Source organism: Hipposideros armiger, unplaced genomic scaffold (assembly GCF_001890085.2).
Source record: "Hipposideros armiger isolate ML-2016 unplaced genomic scaffold, ASM189008v1 scaffold_179, whole genome shotgun sequence".
NCBI lineage: Eukaryota > Metazoa > Chordata > Mammalia > Chiroptera > Hipposideridae > Hipposideros > Hipposideros armiger.
In genome coordinates, this window is record NW_017731529.1 from 1,519,560 (window position 1) to 1,534,919 (window position 15,360).

At 38.4% G+C, this 15,360-nt stretch overlaps 1 protein-coding gene across 3 annotated transcripts in view; it reads left to right on the forward strand.

Annotated features, from left to right (window-relative positions):
- NLN (neurolysin) overlaps positions 1-15,360 on the forward strand; it is an 86,678-nt gene that overhangs the window by 32,325 nt on the left and 38,993 nt on the right. For all 3 annotated transcript variants that reach the window (XM_019652459.1, XM_019652460.1, XM_019652461.1), the window contains exons 2-4: positions 5,084-5,343; positions 8,367-8,515; positions 14,752-14,859. In XM_019652459.1, the coding sequence (XP_019508004.1) occupies positions 5,084-5,343; positions 8,367-8,515; positions 14,752-14,859 (517 nt within the window). The remainder of the gene's footprint in view (positions 1-5,083; positions 5,344-8,366; positions 8,516-14,751; positions 14,860-15,360) is intronic.

The following is a 15,360-nucleotide window of genomic DNA, read 5'->3' on the forward strand; positions in this document are numbered from 1 at the left end:
ACCAAGCTTGTAAGACCCTCTAGTCATACATGATTTCTTTACTCTGATTTTTATACTTTTTTTTTCCTATGCTCATTCCTTTATCACTTTTCATTCCTTTATCAATCAGGATCCTGTATGCGGGAAATAACAAAACCACATTCAAACTGGCTTAAACAATAGACTCACATAACTGGAAAGTCTAGCTCTGGGTCACACTTCAGAATTAGTTGATCTAGGGGCTTAGTGATGTCAGTAAGCATCTGGTTTCCTTCCTTTATTCTTCCATTTACAGTGTTCATTTCATAAGTGAGGTTCCACTCTTATAAGATGGATGCCAGCTTCAGTCAAGGACACAAACTTTTCTCAGTTACATTCACAGGAGCTCTGAGGGTAGGCACAGCCACCTTTAAAGATCATGGGCTGTGTGTGGAGAATGCATGGGTACTAGGAAGAAAATGTGTGTATAATTACATAAGGGAAGAGGTCAATGGCTGGACAGCCACACCTGTTTATTCACTATATGCTTAGATTTCTCCCTTGTTATTTCTGGAAACTTGTCCCATAGTTGGGGCGGGGGGTGTGGGGTGTGGAGAGGACCTCCACTGTTTCACACTCTCTGGATTGTTCCTTCTTCGTTTAACCTTTACTGAAATCCACTCAACCTTGCGGAAAATGTTTCTCCTACACCCCCCTTTCTTCCACATTCCATACCACAAAGTAAGGAGGAAAGAGTCACATCTTCTTTGTTCCCCAGCTCCTACCTGGGGAGTTATTCTCCCAGACCAGCACTTATGCACCAGTGTATGAAAACACCGTTGAGGCTCTCAATCTGGTTTTATCATTCTGTACCCTACCCGTGTTGTCCTCTCTCAACTATCTGGTTTGTCCTCTCCATTCTTTGAAGCCTTGGCTTCCTGATTCAGTCTTCTTTTCTACTCCCAGGCCTAACTGCTGCTGATGCCAGTGTTCAACGTAGACAATTTATCCAATAGGAGATTGTCAGCCCTTTGCGCTCTTCAACTTGTTTATATCAACCATCCACTTTCAGGAAGATATCCTGGATCTTGTCAGACTGCTTATTATTTTTATTTTTTAAAAGATTTTATTGGGGAATTGGGGGATGGGAACAGCGTTGGGGAATCAGGGAAGGGGAACAGACAAGTTGCCGTCCTTTTGTTCTTCAGTCTAGTTGTGGAAGATGTTACTTCACTGGCCCATGTTGGTATTGTGATCATTGTGCTTTTCCCAGCTGAGGCAGTTGCTTGCCGTCCATTGGACGGCCGCTCATGGCAGCTCACTCCCGCTGCAGGCCAGCCCCACTGCAGCCTAAACAGTCACCAGCGACTCACGGCAGCCCAGCTCCAGGTCGAGCTGTTGTTCATCATCTTAGCTGTAGAGGGCGCAGCGTCACTGGCCCTCATGTGGGATCCGAACCGGTGGCCCTGCTGCTCAGAGCTGGCATCCCAAGCCAACTCCTAACCAATGCGCCACTCGGCCAGCCCATCAGACTGCTTATTAACTTTTGAATTCTTAAATTCAGACATCTAACTTTTTTACTTTAACTACTCCCGTTTTACCTGTTTTATTGATATTACTAATACTGTAGTTTCTCTTCCTATCTGAAACATTACACTGCCCATGTTTTATATAAGGTCTGACAATTAAGTTCGCAAACTCATTCTAGAGAAAGTCCTACATACCTCATTGCTGAATATCACTATGGTCACCTTCGAAGTACTCCCCTTGGGAAGCTATGCACTGACACCAGCACCTAGTCCATTTTTGAAAGCAATTTTGGAACTCTCTCTGGAATGGCCATCAGAGCTGTTGTCGTATTACCCTTGATGTCCTGAATGTCATTAAATTGTCTTCCTTTCAATATTTCCTTTATCTTTGGGTAAAGAAAAGTCATCAGGGCAGCTGATTAGCTCAGTTGGTTAGAGCACAGTGCTCATAACACCAAGGTTGCTGGTTTGATCCCCACATGGGCCACTGAAATGTGCCCTCCACAACTAGATTGAAACAACTACTTGACTTGGAGCTGATGGGTCCTGGAAAAACACACTTCCCCACTTAAAAAAAAAAAAAAGTCATTGGGGGCCAGATCAGGTGAGTAGGGAGGGTGTTCAAATACAGATATTTGTTTACTGCCTAAAAACTCCCTCACAGACAGTACTGTGTGAGCTGGTGCATTGTTGTGATGCAAGAGCCATGAATTGTTGGCGAAAAGTTCAGTGCATCTAACTTTTTCACGCAGGCTTTTCAGCACTTCCAAATAGTAAACTTGGTTAGCTGTTTGTCCAATTGGTAGAAATTCATAATGAGTAATCCCTCTGGTATCAAAAAGGGTTAGCAACAGTGTTGCAATAATTTTGAACTTAATTGTCCAACCTTGTGTGCCATTTGTTCTCACCTCCATTAGGATGTTGCTCTATATGTCATTTAATAATTAATTGAAAAAATTGGTTTCAAGTAGAATTATAAAAAACGACAGATTGCTTGAACAATGTATTCAAACAAAACATAAATGTTTGTTTATTTCCAAATATTTTTATGTAAGGTGAAGGCCTTTTTGTCAAGTATGAATCATTTGAATGGCATTCCTCACTGTCCTTGCATAAACTACACCTAAAATGCATCATTTTTTATTTCCAATTTCAGTTCTTTAAAGTAGAACAAGAATACACATAAAGACAAGTAATCTGAATTCAGAGATCTTCTAAATCTTCACAATGTTTTCTCAAACTTCTATAATAGCAGGGGTTTTTTTTTAGGTTGGCTTTTTAGCAACTGTCTTTAAAAAAGTATTTACGAAACAGTTTACCTAAACAGCAAGTCATTCTTTTTTGCATACCATTTAATAATGATGAATTCCACTTATATGTGCCACAGCCACTTGGCATGTCCAAAACTGAATTTCTCTCCCCCACTCCCCAAAAGCGTCCTCCTCCCCCTGCTAACTCCATTCCCTACTTTATTGATGGCACCACCATCCATCCATCCATTTCTCAGACAGAAGCCTGGGCATCCTCCTCAACTCTCCTCCCCCACACATCCATTCAGTACCAACTCATATTGATTCTACTTCTGAATATCTTTGAAATCACTCAATTCGCCCTGTTTCCTAGTACAGTGTACTATAATCATGCCCCAATTACAGTAATAACTTCCCTCTAGAATGATCTCTCTCTTCCAAACATTTCAACTCACTATAATTTGAGTGATTCCTCTAAAATGCGTGTTTTATCTCATCGCTCACCTGAGTAAAACGCTTTCATGGCTGTCTCGTTGGCCTTCAGAATAATGTTGAACTTTAATGATTTCCAAGGCTGTGCATTCAGTACTTCCTACTTACCTGTCAGACTGCTCTCCCTTTACAGCCTTTGGCCTTTGGATAGTTTCTGCACATTGTCCAGATCTCGGCTTTCTCCTTGAGCCTCTGGAAAATCTTCCTAGAAAAGTTCCTTCCATGGTCTTTCAGAGTTCCCTCTATTTACCCTTATCATAGCCCTCATCCCAATACAGTATAATTGCCTGTTCATCACTTTGTCTTCTCCACCATATTATAATAACAGGGTCCTAGTTGATTTGCCTTTTTTCCTCGGTGCCTGTCACAGTGACCAGACACAGCACATGGTCATAAAGATTTGTGGAGCAAATGACCTTAAACAAGTCAGTCTCTCTGAACCTCAATTGCATCATGTTAAAAGGGAATAATGCCCTACTTACGTCATAAGGATGTTTGGGGCTCTTGTAAGATAATAGGAGTGAAGCTTAGCATAGAGCATGGAACCTAGATCTGTACTACCTGGTTTTTAATCCTAGCTTCCACCATATAACTAGCTATGTGACCTTGGGCAAGTTACTGAAGTTCTCTGTGTTTTAGTTTCCTCTGTGGTAGTATAAGAATAATCACAGTATCTGTCTGCCTCATAGGGCTGTTGTAAGAGCTGAGTTAATAAATGGAATGCATTTAGTACAGTGCCCAAACACAAAATCAATGTTGCCTATTATAGCATTTTTATTTGTAAGCTCAAAATTGGCTAGACACGCAAACATACATATGTGTAGATAGATATATACATGGCATGAATTATTAGTTTCAGTGTTGAAGGGAGTGAAGGATTGGTATCATTATTCATTTATTTTATTTTATTTTTTTTAAGATTTTTTATTGGGGAATTGGGGGAAAGGGAACAGACAAGTTGCTGTCGTTTTTTTGGTCTTCAGTCTAGTTGTGGAGGACGTTGCTTCACTGGCCCAAGTTGGCACCATCATTGTGCTCTTCCCGGGCGAGGCAGATCAGTCAACAGCTTCTAGACTGCCGCTCACTGCAGCTGCTGGCCACTGGCTATACACAGTAGCCCATGGCAACCCACTGCAGCAGTGGCGACTCACGGCAGCCCAGCTCCAGGTTGAGCTGTTGTTCAGCATCTTAGCTGTAGAGGGCAGTGTCACTGGCCCTCATATGTGGGATCTGAACCAGGGCCCTCAAGCATCCCAAGCCAGCTCTTAACCAACGTGCCATTCTGCCGGCCCTGGTATCATTATTCTTAATTTCTTTTTTCTTTTAGGATAATGTCATAGCTATACCAGATTTTATTTTCCAAGTCTTAAATTGAAATTCCCATTCTTGGGTTACATGAAATTTTGGTGGAAAAAAATGTTTAACTGGTGTTCAACATAAAAAGAGAATTTTTAAAATGTTTCCTTGCTGAATCCCAAAATGTTTTTGAGTCTATATACATAGTAGGTGAACATTAGCATAGGAAAGACATTTAAATAGGAAAGTTCACTGATTTAATTTATAAAGGACAGTTATTTCTTTGACACCTAACTTTTTTTTTCTGATGATTTAATTATATATAAACAATTCAGTGTTTAGGAAGTACATATTCTACTAAATCTATAAGTATTCAAGAAAAAAATGAAAATACAAGAGCAGTTAATTTTGTGCATATGTGTTCACCTGAAAGAAATGTGCTCAATTTTATTAAAAACTTCTTTTTAATTTCAGATCAAATTCGGTAATACACATTTGTGTATTAACTTTGGACCAACAAAAATGCCTAAATTTTGTTCTTTTTCTGATTCTTTTCAGAGTTGGTGGTTTCAGGGTTTTATTCAGAATGACGCTTGGAAGAGAAGTGATGTCTCCTCTTCAGGCAATGTCTTCCTATACTGCAGCTGGCAGAAATGTTTTAAGATGGGATCTTTCACCAGAGCAAATTAAAACAAGAACTGAGGAGCTCATTGTGCACACCAAACAGGTGTACGATGCTATTGGAATGCTTGACCTTGAGGAAGTAACTTACGAGAACTGTTTGCAGGCACTGGCTGATGTAGAAGTGAAATATATAGGTAAGTAGGATGCAAAAACACATCAATATTTCATTTTGTGGGCATCCTAACCATTTTACACTTTCTGTCTTGGCAATTCGTTTTCCAATTTTACAAGACATTGATTTTTACATAATGACTAATTAATTGCTTAGAATTGAATGACCTAATAATTTTTTGTATTATGTTGGCAAAGGTGCTATAAAATGTACACTCATTACACCCACTTTCTGGAGAGCATTTTAACAATATGTATCAAAACTTTTAAGAAGTTTGTACCCTAGCTCAATAATTCCCCATCTAGGCATTTAATCTAAGGCTATAATCAGATACAGAAATAAATCGTGTATACATTTATGTATAGACAGGTACTGCATTATAGCAAAAGCTTGGAAACAATCCTTAAGTGACAACCCATAGGATGGCTAAATAAATTATGATACATTCACCCCCTGTAACACTGTGTAGCCATTAAAACCATGTGTAGGAGTAGTATTTAATGACATAGAAAAAAATTTGGACATAGAAAACCAGAAGAAAATATGCAAATTTGAATAATGGTTAATATCTTGGGTGGTGGGTTTACGATTGATTTTTACTTTTCTCTTTATGCTATTCTCTACTTACATATATTCTACACTTAAAATACATTATTTTTATAATATAAGTGTAAATCCTTTGAGTTATAAGAAATAAAGATTCACACTGGTGACCTCTAAGGGTTGAATATATTTTGTAGGATAATTATGGCTAAACAACCTGGCTGTGTATCCAGGCTTCATAAGAATATAGCAGTACTATATCTGTAGAACTGTATGTCAAAAACATTTGTGTATGTCTTCTGGAATTTGGAAGGTTGTCCAGAATCCTCCACAGCCCTAGTAACCTGGTCATCCCTTTACCCTCATCAATCCCTGAACACCAAGAGTTCCCTACGCTACGTCCCACCATAATGGGGACTTGGCTACTTTCTCTGACCTCTGCAGTTATGTTTCAATTTCTGCCTCTACTACCTACCAACTGCTTCATTCTCATTAATGGCCACTAAATCTTGCTACAAACCTTGAGTTTAAACTCTGAAATAAAAAGGATCTGGTTGGTCTCATTAGGCAAAGTCAAAGGATTGGTCCCCATTAAGCAGAGCTTTTCCAGCAGGCAATTTCATGTGCATCTCCCACCCTGTATGTGGTTTGTCCTGGGTTCAGATACGTCTTCAGTCACTTATGGCCAGGATGGTGTGCCAGCCTGGTAACTTAATGCAGTTAACAAATATAAAAATTAACAGGAAAAAAAACAAAAACCAAAGTATTATATTTTTAAAGAATTATCTTAAATTCGGTTTTTTTCTCTAATAAGACAGCTTTTAAATATACTTTTGTGATATCTGTTCTTGCTCTCCCACACATTTGTCTTTGGGGGTTAATCATACTAGGAATACATGTTTAAAGACTGGCGTTCTCTTATCTGTGTGTGTTCACAGAATTCATTCTGCCTCTAGCCATAGCTGTTAAAACCCCACCGTCTCGTGTCAGGTCCTGGGCATCAGCGCTGTTTGTAGTTTGGCAATGAGAGCATGCGTCTGGTTCCAGGCCTTTGTGGCAAAGTAAGGAAGGAAATGGTTTTCATTATTATTGTTTGTTTAAGGATACGTTTCCAATTTTAGGCTCCTGCATTTTATTCTGCTCATTTAAGTTCTTGTGCAATTTTTATTGCTTCTTAATAATCTTTTAGAGTTCATTTTACAAAGTAAACAGAAGTTATTGCTATACAGTTAATTATATCACTTAGGTGCTGTCTATATTCAATTTTAAATCTGTTCCATTCTTTCTGTAATTACAGGACATGAAATTATATACTAAATCAAAACCTAAAAGAATAATTAATCTGATTTTTTAAAACACACGTTATGGATTTATTCAAATACTTGTGGCAATTTTTTATACCTTTATTTGTAACAGTAAAGAGGACTGATATGAGTGAGGCAGCTTGCTTTACTGTACAACTTCTCCGTATATAAAGTGTAGCTCTACTGTCTACATATACCACATGTGTAAATTTTAATAATTTTTATTATTTATAATAAATATTATAATTCTATTTATAATACCTTCAAAGTACTAAAGATAAAAAAATAAAAATGTACTCATTGTCACAGCATAACAACCATCACTATAAACCATATTTACTTTTTTCCTGTAGTATAGGTTTCACTGACATCAGATTTTTGCCCAGTTAAAGTCAATACAAATGTATGAAAAACCCAAGATTCAACTATAATATGGGAAAATTAGAGTAGACTATGCATTACCACCATCATTTAACAGGAAAGCCCCAGTGTTCAGATGCTTACTGGATGTGTCCTTTGAGATTTCTGGGAATCTTCTGAAATTGTATGGAACTTCTTATGTTTATATGAATGTTTGGAGGGTCTATAACTTCCATTAAATTCTCTAAGGAGCCTGTAATAAAGATTAAGAACTTCTAAATAGACCCCATCCCACTAAGTTCTTCTGCTCGTTTCTTAAACATTGTCTCTGCCAGTCCCCTGGCTTGCAATCTCTGCTTCTCCAAGCCCCTACTGAGCCCTTGGTCTTGCCCCACCATCCTCTAAGGTCCGACCTTCTCCATAAGGCATTACACGGTGCCCCAGCCCTGGGTATCGCTGCCTTTGAATTACTATCCCCTTTACCTGACAACTAACCTGCTCTGTCCTGTGTGGCTCTTTATCTGTTTATGTGCTCTTCCCTACTCCTTCCTCCCCAGATTATAAAATGCCTCAGTGTGAAAACTATGTCTCTACTTTTCTACAGTTCATAAATTACACCCTAACATACTTCGGTATGTGTTCAGTGCACACCCTTATTCCTAATGATGCCACTGGGACAGCCAAGTCCTACATTAGATGCTGTTCCTTGATAGCCTTCGGAACAGTTAAAGATAGTATGAAGTGAAAATCTTTTATCAGGGTAATCATTCTTCTAGATAGGAGGTATTGATCTTAATACTGATTTGATGAGCCTTACAGTTTTTTGCTCTGTTAACAGTGGAACGAACCATGCTAGACTTTCCCCAGCATGTCTCCCCTGACAAAGAAGTACGGGCAGCAAGCACAGACGCAGACAAAAGACTTTCTCGTTTCGATATCGAGATGAGCATGAGAGAAGACATATTTCTGAGAATTGTCCACTTACAGGTAAATGGTGTTATAAATCTCTTTGAAAGGAAAGAAATCTACAATAATAAAGTAGAAACCTTTGATCAAAAATAAAAAGCATTTGAATGCTCTTTGGTAGGCATTGTTTCTAATTATAATAATGATGGGCATAGCACAGTATTATATAATGTTTTATACTACTTAGGTTTATGTGTAGCTGCTAATTACACTCTCTTAAAATTAAAGACCAAGTGTAAAAGAACATCTATAAATCTAAGGCTTTTTAGCCATCATGAACTTGATGGTTCAATGTAAAAACCTCTTTGAATTTTCAATATATTTCCAGGTTTATATTAGATTGGATTAACTAGAAGCAAATGGAATTGAGCTGTTTATCCATACATATGATGTGGTTTTGGCCTTGATATTGATGATAGGTTGTTGATGGTAAACACCAGAGTCATTCCTCTTTGTCATCCTTACATTTTTCAGAACTCACAGAAATCATGGAAAATAAATGTTGTAAGTGGGTCTGCGCTGAGTGTTTTTGATCTTTTTATCACCAATGTTGACTTGCTTTCTAGCGTTATCATTATATCTTTGCTTTGAATTTTTATTTCCATGACACCTCAGCAGTTTGTTTGGAAAACAACCAGTGTTTTACAACCCTAGGCATTTTTGTTTCGCTTTGCATATTTCTTTATGCAAAATCTCAAAACTTTTGTTCCTTTTAGCAAATTTTGACAAGAGTTGAAATAAAAAGCAGTCTTATTTCACGTTTTTATTTGTAACTCACTATAGACTATGTAATCAAGACTTTATTTAGACATATAAGAATATATGCTGTCTATTTTCTCATGTCAGACAAGCATTTTTTTACCCTTTAATATGTAATCATCCATGTGATTCAGTATTGTTCATCTTTAGCACTATAAAAATAACATTAAAATAACTGTATGATTGATTATTCTTTATTAGTCAAATTGCTTCCTTTTTTCTTTTTGACCTCAGTTATTATTCTCCTTGATTCAAATCATGGCCTTTATACTCTCCTATTTTTACCTCATCCCAAAATAATCTAATTTCCGTTCTAGCTATGTATTATATATGTATTTTAGAACTTTCCTCAGAATTTCTAATTGTCTTTGATTACTCTGTTTTCATTCTGACTTCTGAGTTCTCATTTGGGATTTTTCTGTCCTCAAAAAGGTATTTCAATTTTCATGTTATTAATCAAGTCTAATGTTTTGTTACTGTTGTAACTTCTCTGATTTTTATCAATGTCATCAAGATATGGAAGCTTTGTCACTTTAGATTTCTTTGTTATACTTGTAAATTTTCTATATGTTGCAGACTGATCCCACTAAATTTGGGGACAAATTGTTGCCTGTACAGCTGACTAGACAGTAGATTAGCACAGCACAGTGACCTGAAAAAACCAGTGCGTTCATCAGATTCATAGATTTGTTTGGGCTAGTTAACTTCAGGATTTTATTGTAATAATTTATAGTAGTTTCAGGTTTGGTGCCCTAATTTTTCCACCTTCCAATGGATTAATTACCCTCATCCATGTGGGTTATTGTGGGGACATTTTTAGGGGCTTTTACGATGTCTGTTAAGGCTACATCAGAGTAATAAAAAATAACTGCTGTGTTGTTTATGTATTGGAGCTTATTTGTTGAACTTAAATACCTTCCTTGACAAATAATTATGTTTACTTAGGCAGTTTTTTTTAAAAAAACTTTTTCAGTTATAGTTGACATTCAATATTATATTAGTTTCTGGTGTACAGCATAGTGGTTAGACATTTATATAGCTTATGAAATGATCCCCCCCAGTAAGTCTAGAACAGGCAGTATTTTTTTAATCTATTACTATCAGTATTAGTTTTCTTCTAGATCGGATACTTTAATGGTAAATATCATTTCACAGTCCTGACAAAGGTTCCTCAATTATTACCTAAAAATCCAGTAAAGAATAAAAAAAGGTTTTATAGACACTCTTTCCAGACATTGGTGAGAAAAATATAGTGTCTTCATGTTAAAATGATCCAGGCATATAATATTTTATCCCAGTGGCCCGCTAAGTAATAAGTACAGAAGAGGGATTCTTTCGTGAAGTAGAGTCTGAATCATGCAAGCTAAATTGAGAAATACTGTTACCTGTTATTATATTTATATTTTTCCAGAGCTGTGGGCTTTGGTCTCACAAATTAATCTTAGCCAATTAGTGATTTAAACAGAAAAGTTTTAATGTTACTGTGTAAATGAATAGGTCATGGGATTAAGCATTATGATGTACTCTAGTAGCCATGCAGAGCTAGTACCAAAATAAAGTACAAGAATAAGTGCTTTAAAACTATGCCAAAAAATGGGGGAGGGGGAGGGAAAGAAGACAGGGAGGGAGGGGAAGAGGAAGGAAGGGAGTGAAACGAAGGAGGGGAAAGGAAGGAAACTAGGTCCAAAATTCAGCACGGTAATGGTAATTCCTTTTACTTAGCAAGCCTTTTCAATTTTGACATGTATTGAGTCTAGTCATGGGTCATAACCAATACTACTGAAACTTGCACGTTTGTCAAGCTTTTAAAAGCCGAGGGATCCCATATAAAGCATCAACTATCTTGCTTTAGTTTCCCCGCTAGACAGGCACTCCTCTTTTGTGCTTCCCAAGTACTTACCTCTCTATTCACCCACTACATGATATTGACATTATCTGCTAATGTGTCTTTTTTTTTTCCTTCATGTGACTTAAAGCGCCTCAAGGATATTCATCTTTGTTCCCCTGCTGCCTGGCGTGAATAGGAGCTCAGTACATGTATGTCGAATGGAACTAAACTAGTCCCAATTAAAATGTCTTCATGCAGTGTGGTTCCCACCCCTGTCCTCACGTTGCCTGTGGCCCACACAGAAGCAGTACATTTTATGATGGCATATTGAGTTCGTAGTTAGCAAGCAGGCCTTTTGGCAGCCTTTCTGTCCATAATGTCAGCAGCTGCCTAAGAATATCCTCTTTACAATAGTAGGATAGAAACCTAACAATAAATGTAACTGATTGGAAAAAAAAAAAAAGACAAAAAAAAGAAAAACTGCAAAGATAACATTTAATTAAACAAGTTATACTTCTATTTTAGCTTTTGCAATAGGGTCTGTGTTATCATACTCTGTCTTATATTTCTTTAGCATATTTGAAGTTTAAGAATCAGTTTTTCTAAATAATATTCAGAGTAACATACTAGCTTAATCCTGAGTTCTTTGAACAGCATTGCAGTTTCTACTTTGTATACACAATACAGAAAATCCCACTAAAATAATTTTTTATTTACATATTTTAGCAACTGGGAATGTGAAGGTCTTGTGGAGAAAAGGGCAAGGTCATGGAACAGACGGTGGAGAGGGTTTGGGGGAAATTGAGAAAATTTTTCATTTTTTTATTATGAAATTCTAAAGAATGATAATGAATTAAGGATGATGGCATATTGGGCAAAGAACAAAACTAAGAATTTGAAGAATTTATTTCTGCCCCCACTTTTACCACTAAATAGCTGTGTGATCTTAGGAAAATCATTTACCCTCAGCTTTCTTGTCTGTAAAATTAAAATGCAAAATACAAGCATATGTGTGTAAGAGTATGTGTGTGCTTTCACACATTTACATAAAAGCTTTTTGTTACAGGAGGAAGTTAGGGAGGAAACTAAATCTTGTCACCACAGAGATTTAAAAAGAGCTCTGCTGTCAGATTATATAAATTTGAAAATTACTTCAGAGACCTTTAGCCCTCCCCCCCACCCCCCCAGGTCCCATTCCTAAAGAGGAGAAACATCAGCCCAAAATGCCTGAGACCTGGTTCAGAGTCAAGGGGATTAAATTCTTGTTCAGAAAGGAAGATGCAACTACAGCAGAGCAGTCTAGAAGTGTTGGCTAATTCCCTCTTAGAAAATCCTTGGGCAGTAATTCTGACATTGGCTGGCGAGTATAAGGGAGAATATTATGATCAGCTCCGGGCCAGGAATGTGCTTTAGAAGCACATTTTAGAAGTACCTTACCCCTACCAGAGACCTCCGCAGGTTTCCCAAGACCTCAGAGTCTTCTGACTGGCAAAGGTTATAATCGAGTCAGATTTTTGTTAAGTGTGATTTTTGTGGTAAGTCACATATTTTGGTACAGATAATTAGTCATTTTAGTGAGACCTAATTCAGGGCTGATTGTTCTCAGAACATCCTTCTTTCTACCTGTTTACACTTGTATTAACTATCTGGGGAGTCTGTGGTTTTACCTAATCTAGACCATGAATTTGGAGTTTACTATGCTGAGTATACTTCCAGGCTTCCTGAAGTGGCAGCCTTGCTATTCCCAGGTAGGTAAGTCCAGGCCCACCTAGTACGAGAGCCAATCCTGATCAAGCAGAGTGTAGAGTAAGAATTCTGATTTCATCTGCTGGTGAGACTTGTGATGAGTCTCTGTCCTTAGGTCAGGGCTAAATGTGACCGGTGAACCCCGCCAAGTACCCACACTGCTGTCCAGCCGTGTGCCTGGCTTCTACCTCGGTCACTGCCCTGCTGGGAAGGCCCTCTGCTCTGTATCTCAACCTGCTAACTTGGTTCCTTCACCCAGCTCTTGCCAGGCCCTTTTCATCAGGGACTTTTTTTTTTCCTCTCCTCCTGCTGTACATAGCTACTGCCTACGTTATCCCCAGCCTTACAACTTCCTGTCTTACTGTCTAGAGACGCCTGTTGCTATTCCCCACAGCTCAGGACAGACTTCCTGGCGCTGGTAAAGCCAGGTTAATCACATCCGCATGAGCACTGTGATTTGAACTGCTGGCCATCCCTGAGGGAACCAGCCCACAGCCATTACCTTCCTGGCCATTCTGAGCTTCTACCCATTGCAGACACCTGCTGCTGGGATGCCCGTGTGTGCCAATACCAGCTAGCGAGTATTACAACTCCAGTCATGCCAGCATGCTCAGAAATTCTCCAGGGACATAAAAGGAGTTTATTATGGAAAAAAGAGTGACGGTTCTCTGCCTCCACTGAGCATAAACTCAGGGGAAAGTGTGAGTAATGTATGCACAACGAGTGTCTTAATACTATGACATAAAATGTTTTACTGCTAGGCAAAGTGAGATACAGGTTGTTGTATTAAGTAGTACCCTCAGTTAGAATACAACTCTATTTACCTGCTGCAACAAAATGTAAAAAAATTACAGAATTGTTGCAGCAAGAGCCTTGTGCCAACAATCAAATGCAGGCTCTAAAGCTAAGCAGAGTTCTTTTAAAGATATAATTAGTTGGGAAAATATAAAGCTCAGGGATGGACAGCCCAGTTCTTTCATGGAGAGAGAGAGAGTGCAGCCAATGGTAGATCTCTACAGCTGAGAGACCTCTAAGGCTCTAGAGACAAAAGGCCCTCAAACCAAACTAAATGTATTACACCTGCCGAGTCTGTCTGGAGTCCATTTCCTCCCCAGCACCCCAAGCTGACCAGCCATCCAGATGTGCCATGTATATATACTCTGCCACCTGTTTTGAAGAAACAGCTGGTGTTTTTTACCTTGCTGTGGCCAGGGGAATTTTCCATTTCCCCCCAGGGCCCTGCATTCTTTTGAGTGAGTGCTGTTTGAGTTGCCGCTTGCAGGTTCAGCTGTACTGTCCAGCTTTCCTTCTCTGTGTACAGTGCTGACTCATTTTCCCTAGATACCTGTTCGGACGCAGCGTGCTGTAGTCCCTTGATCTCTCTTGCCAAATAACAATAAGGCATTTTTTAAGTGTTGGAAGTCTTTTGCTGAGTTTTATCCAGCTGTCCTTTTTTGGTATGTTGGCAAAAGAATCCCACTGTCCTCCATTTGTGTAGAATTTGCCCCTTATTTTTATTCCTGTCTTTCAAGTGGAACCAGGTTAGCCAATGATAGAAAATTAAATCCAGGTGATTGGAAATAAGGAATTTGTTTTGTGAAAAAGACCACTTGGTTATAGAGAATGCTCAGAATGAGATTTTGCAAATGTTCCTATTATCACCATTGCGAATGGAACAGGCACTCTTGATTCTGAGGCAAGGCAAGTCTGGTTAGCTTTTTATTTATTTAATTTTTCTGTTTTAAATGAGCAGAAGCTCATTAAAGCATAAGAGAAATGAGGTCTTCAAAAGGGCCTGCTTCATAATCACCTATGTGCTTCATGGCCCAACAAAGGTGATAAATAGATTTGCTCTGACCTCATAGTTCATCATCTCCCCAGGCACTGTTGTAACAGAAATGGTTGTCATCCTCTTTAATTTCAGGAAACCTGTGACCTGGGGAAGATAAAGCCTGAAGCCAGACGATACTTGGAAAAGTCAGTTAAAATGGGGAAAAGGAATGGGCTCCATCTTCCAGAGCAAGTACAAAATGTGAGTTTATGTTTCTTTTTGTTACTGGGGGAAAAATAATAAATAAAACAAAATACATCAAAAACAGGAAATGGGGAAACATATGGAATACGGGAAATAACGCATAATACAAATCCATTTACAATGTATTTGATAGTCAGTGATTTTAAATTCTACATCTCTTATTAGTCTCATGGTGACTGACAACCGATAACTGAATTGTTCTGTAATCCTTTCCAACTTTTGTCTCATGTGTTCTGGGCTTGTTTTCTCTGCTCTCTCTTTTGTTGTCTGATAGCTAGCCCCAGGTCTTAATAGTTGATTTGTAGTCTCATTTCCGTGGTCTTACAGAGATAGGGCGCTAGTAATAAAATACTTATGATGGAGACTTTTAAAACCAGCACTTTGGAATGGCGTGCCCTATGATTAATACATGCCCCTTACAGGCAGAGAGACTAGCTGCTTCAAAGCGCTTCTCAAACTTTTTCTTTTGTGTAATGCCAGTCAGATCTTCTCGTTTCA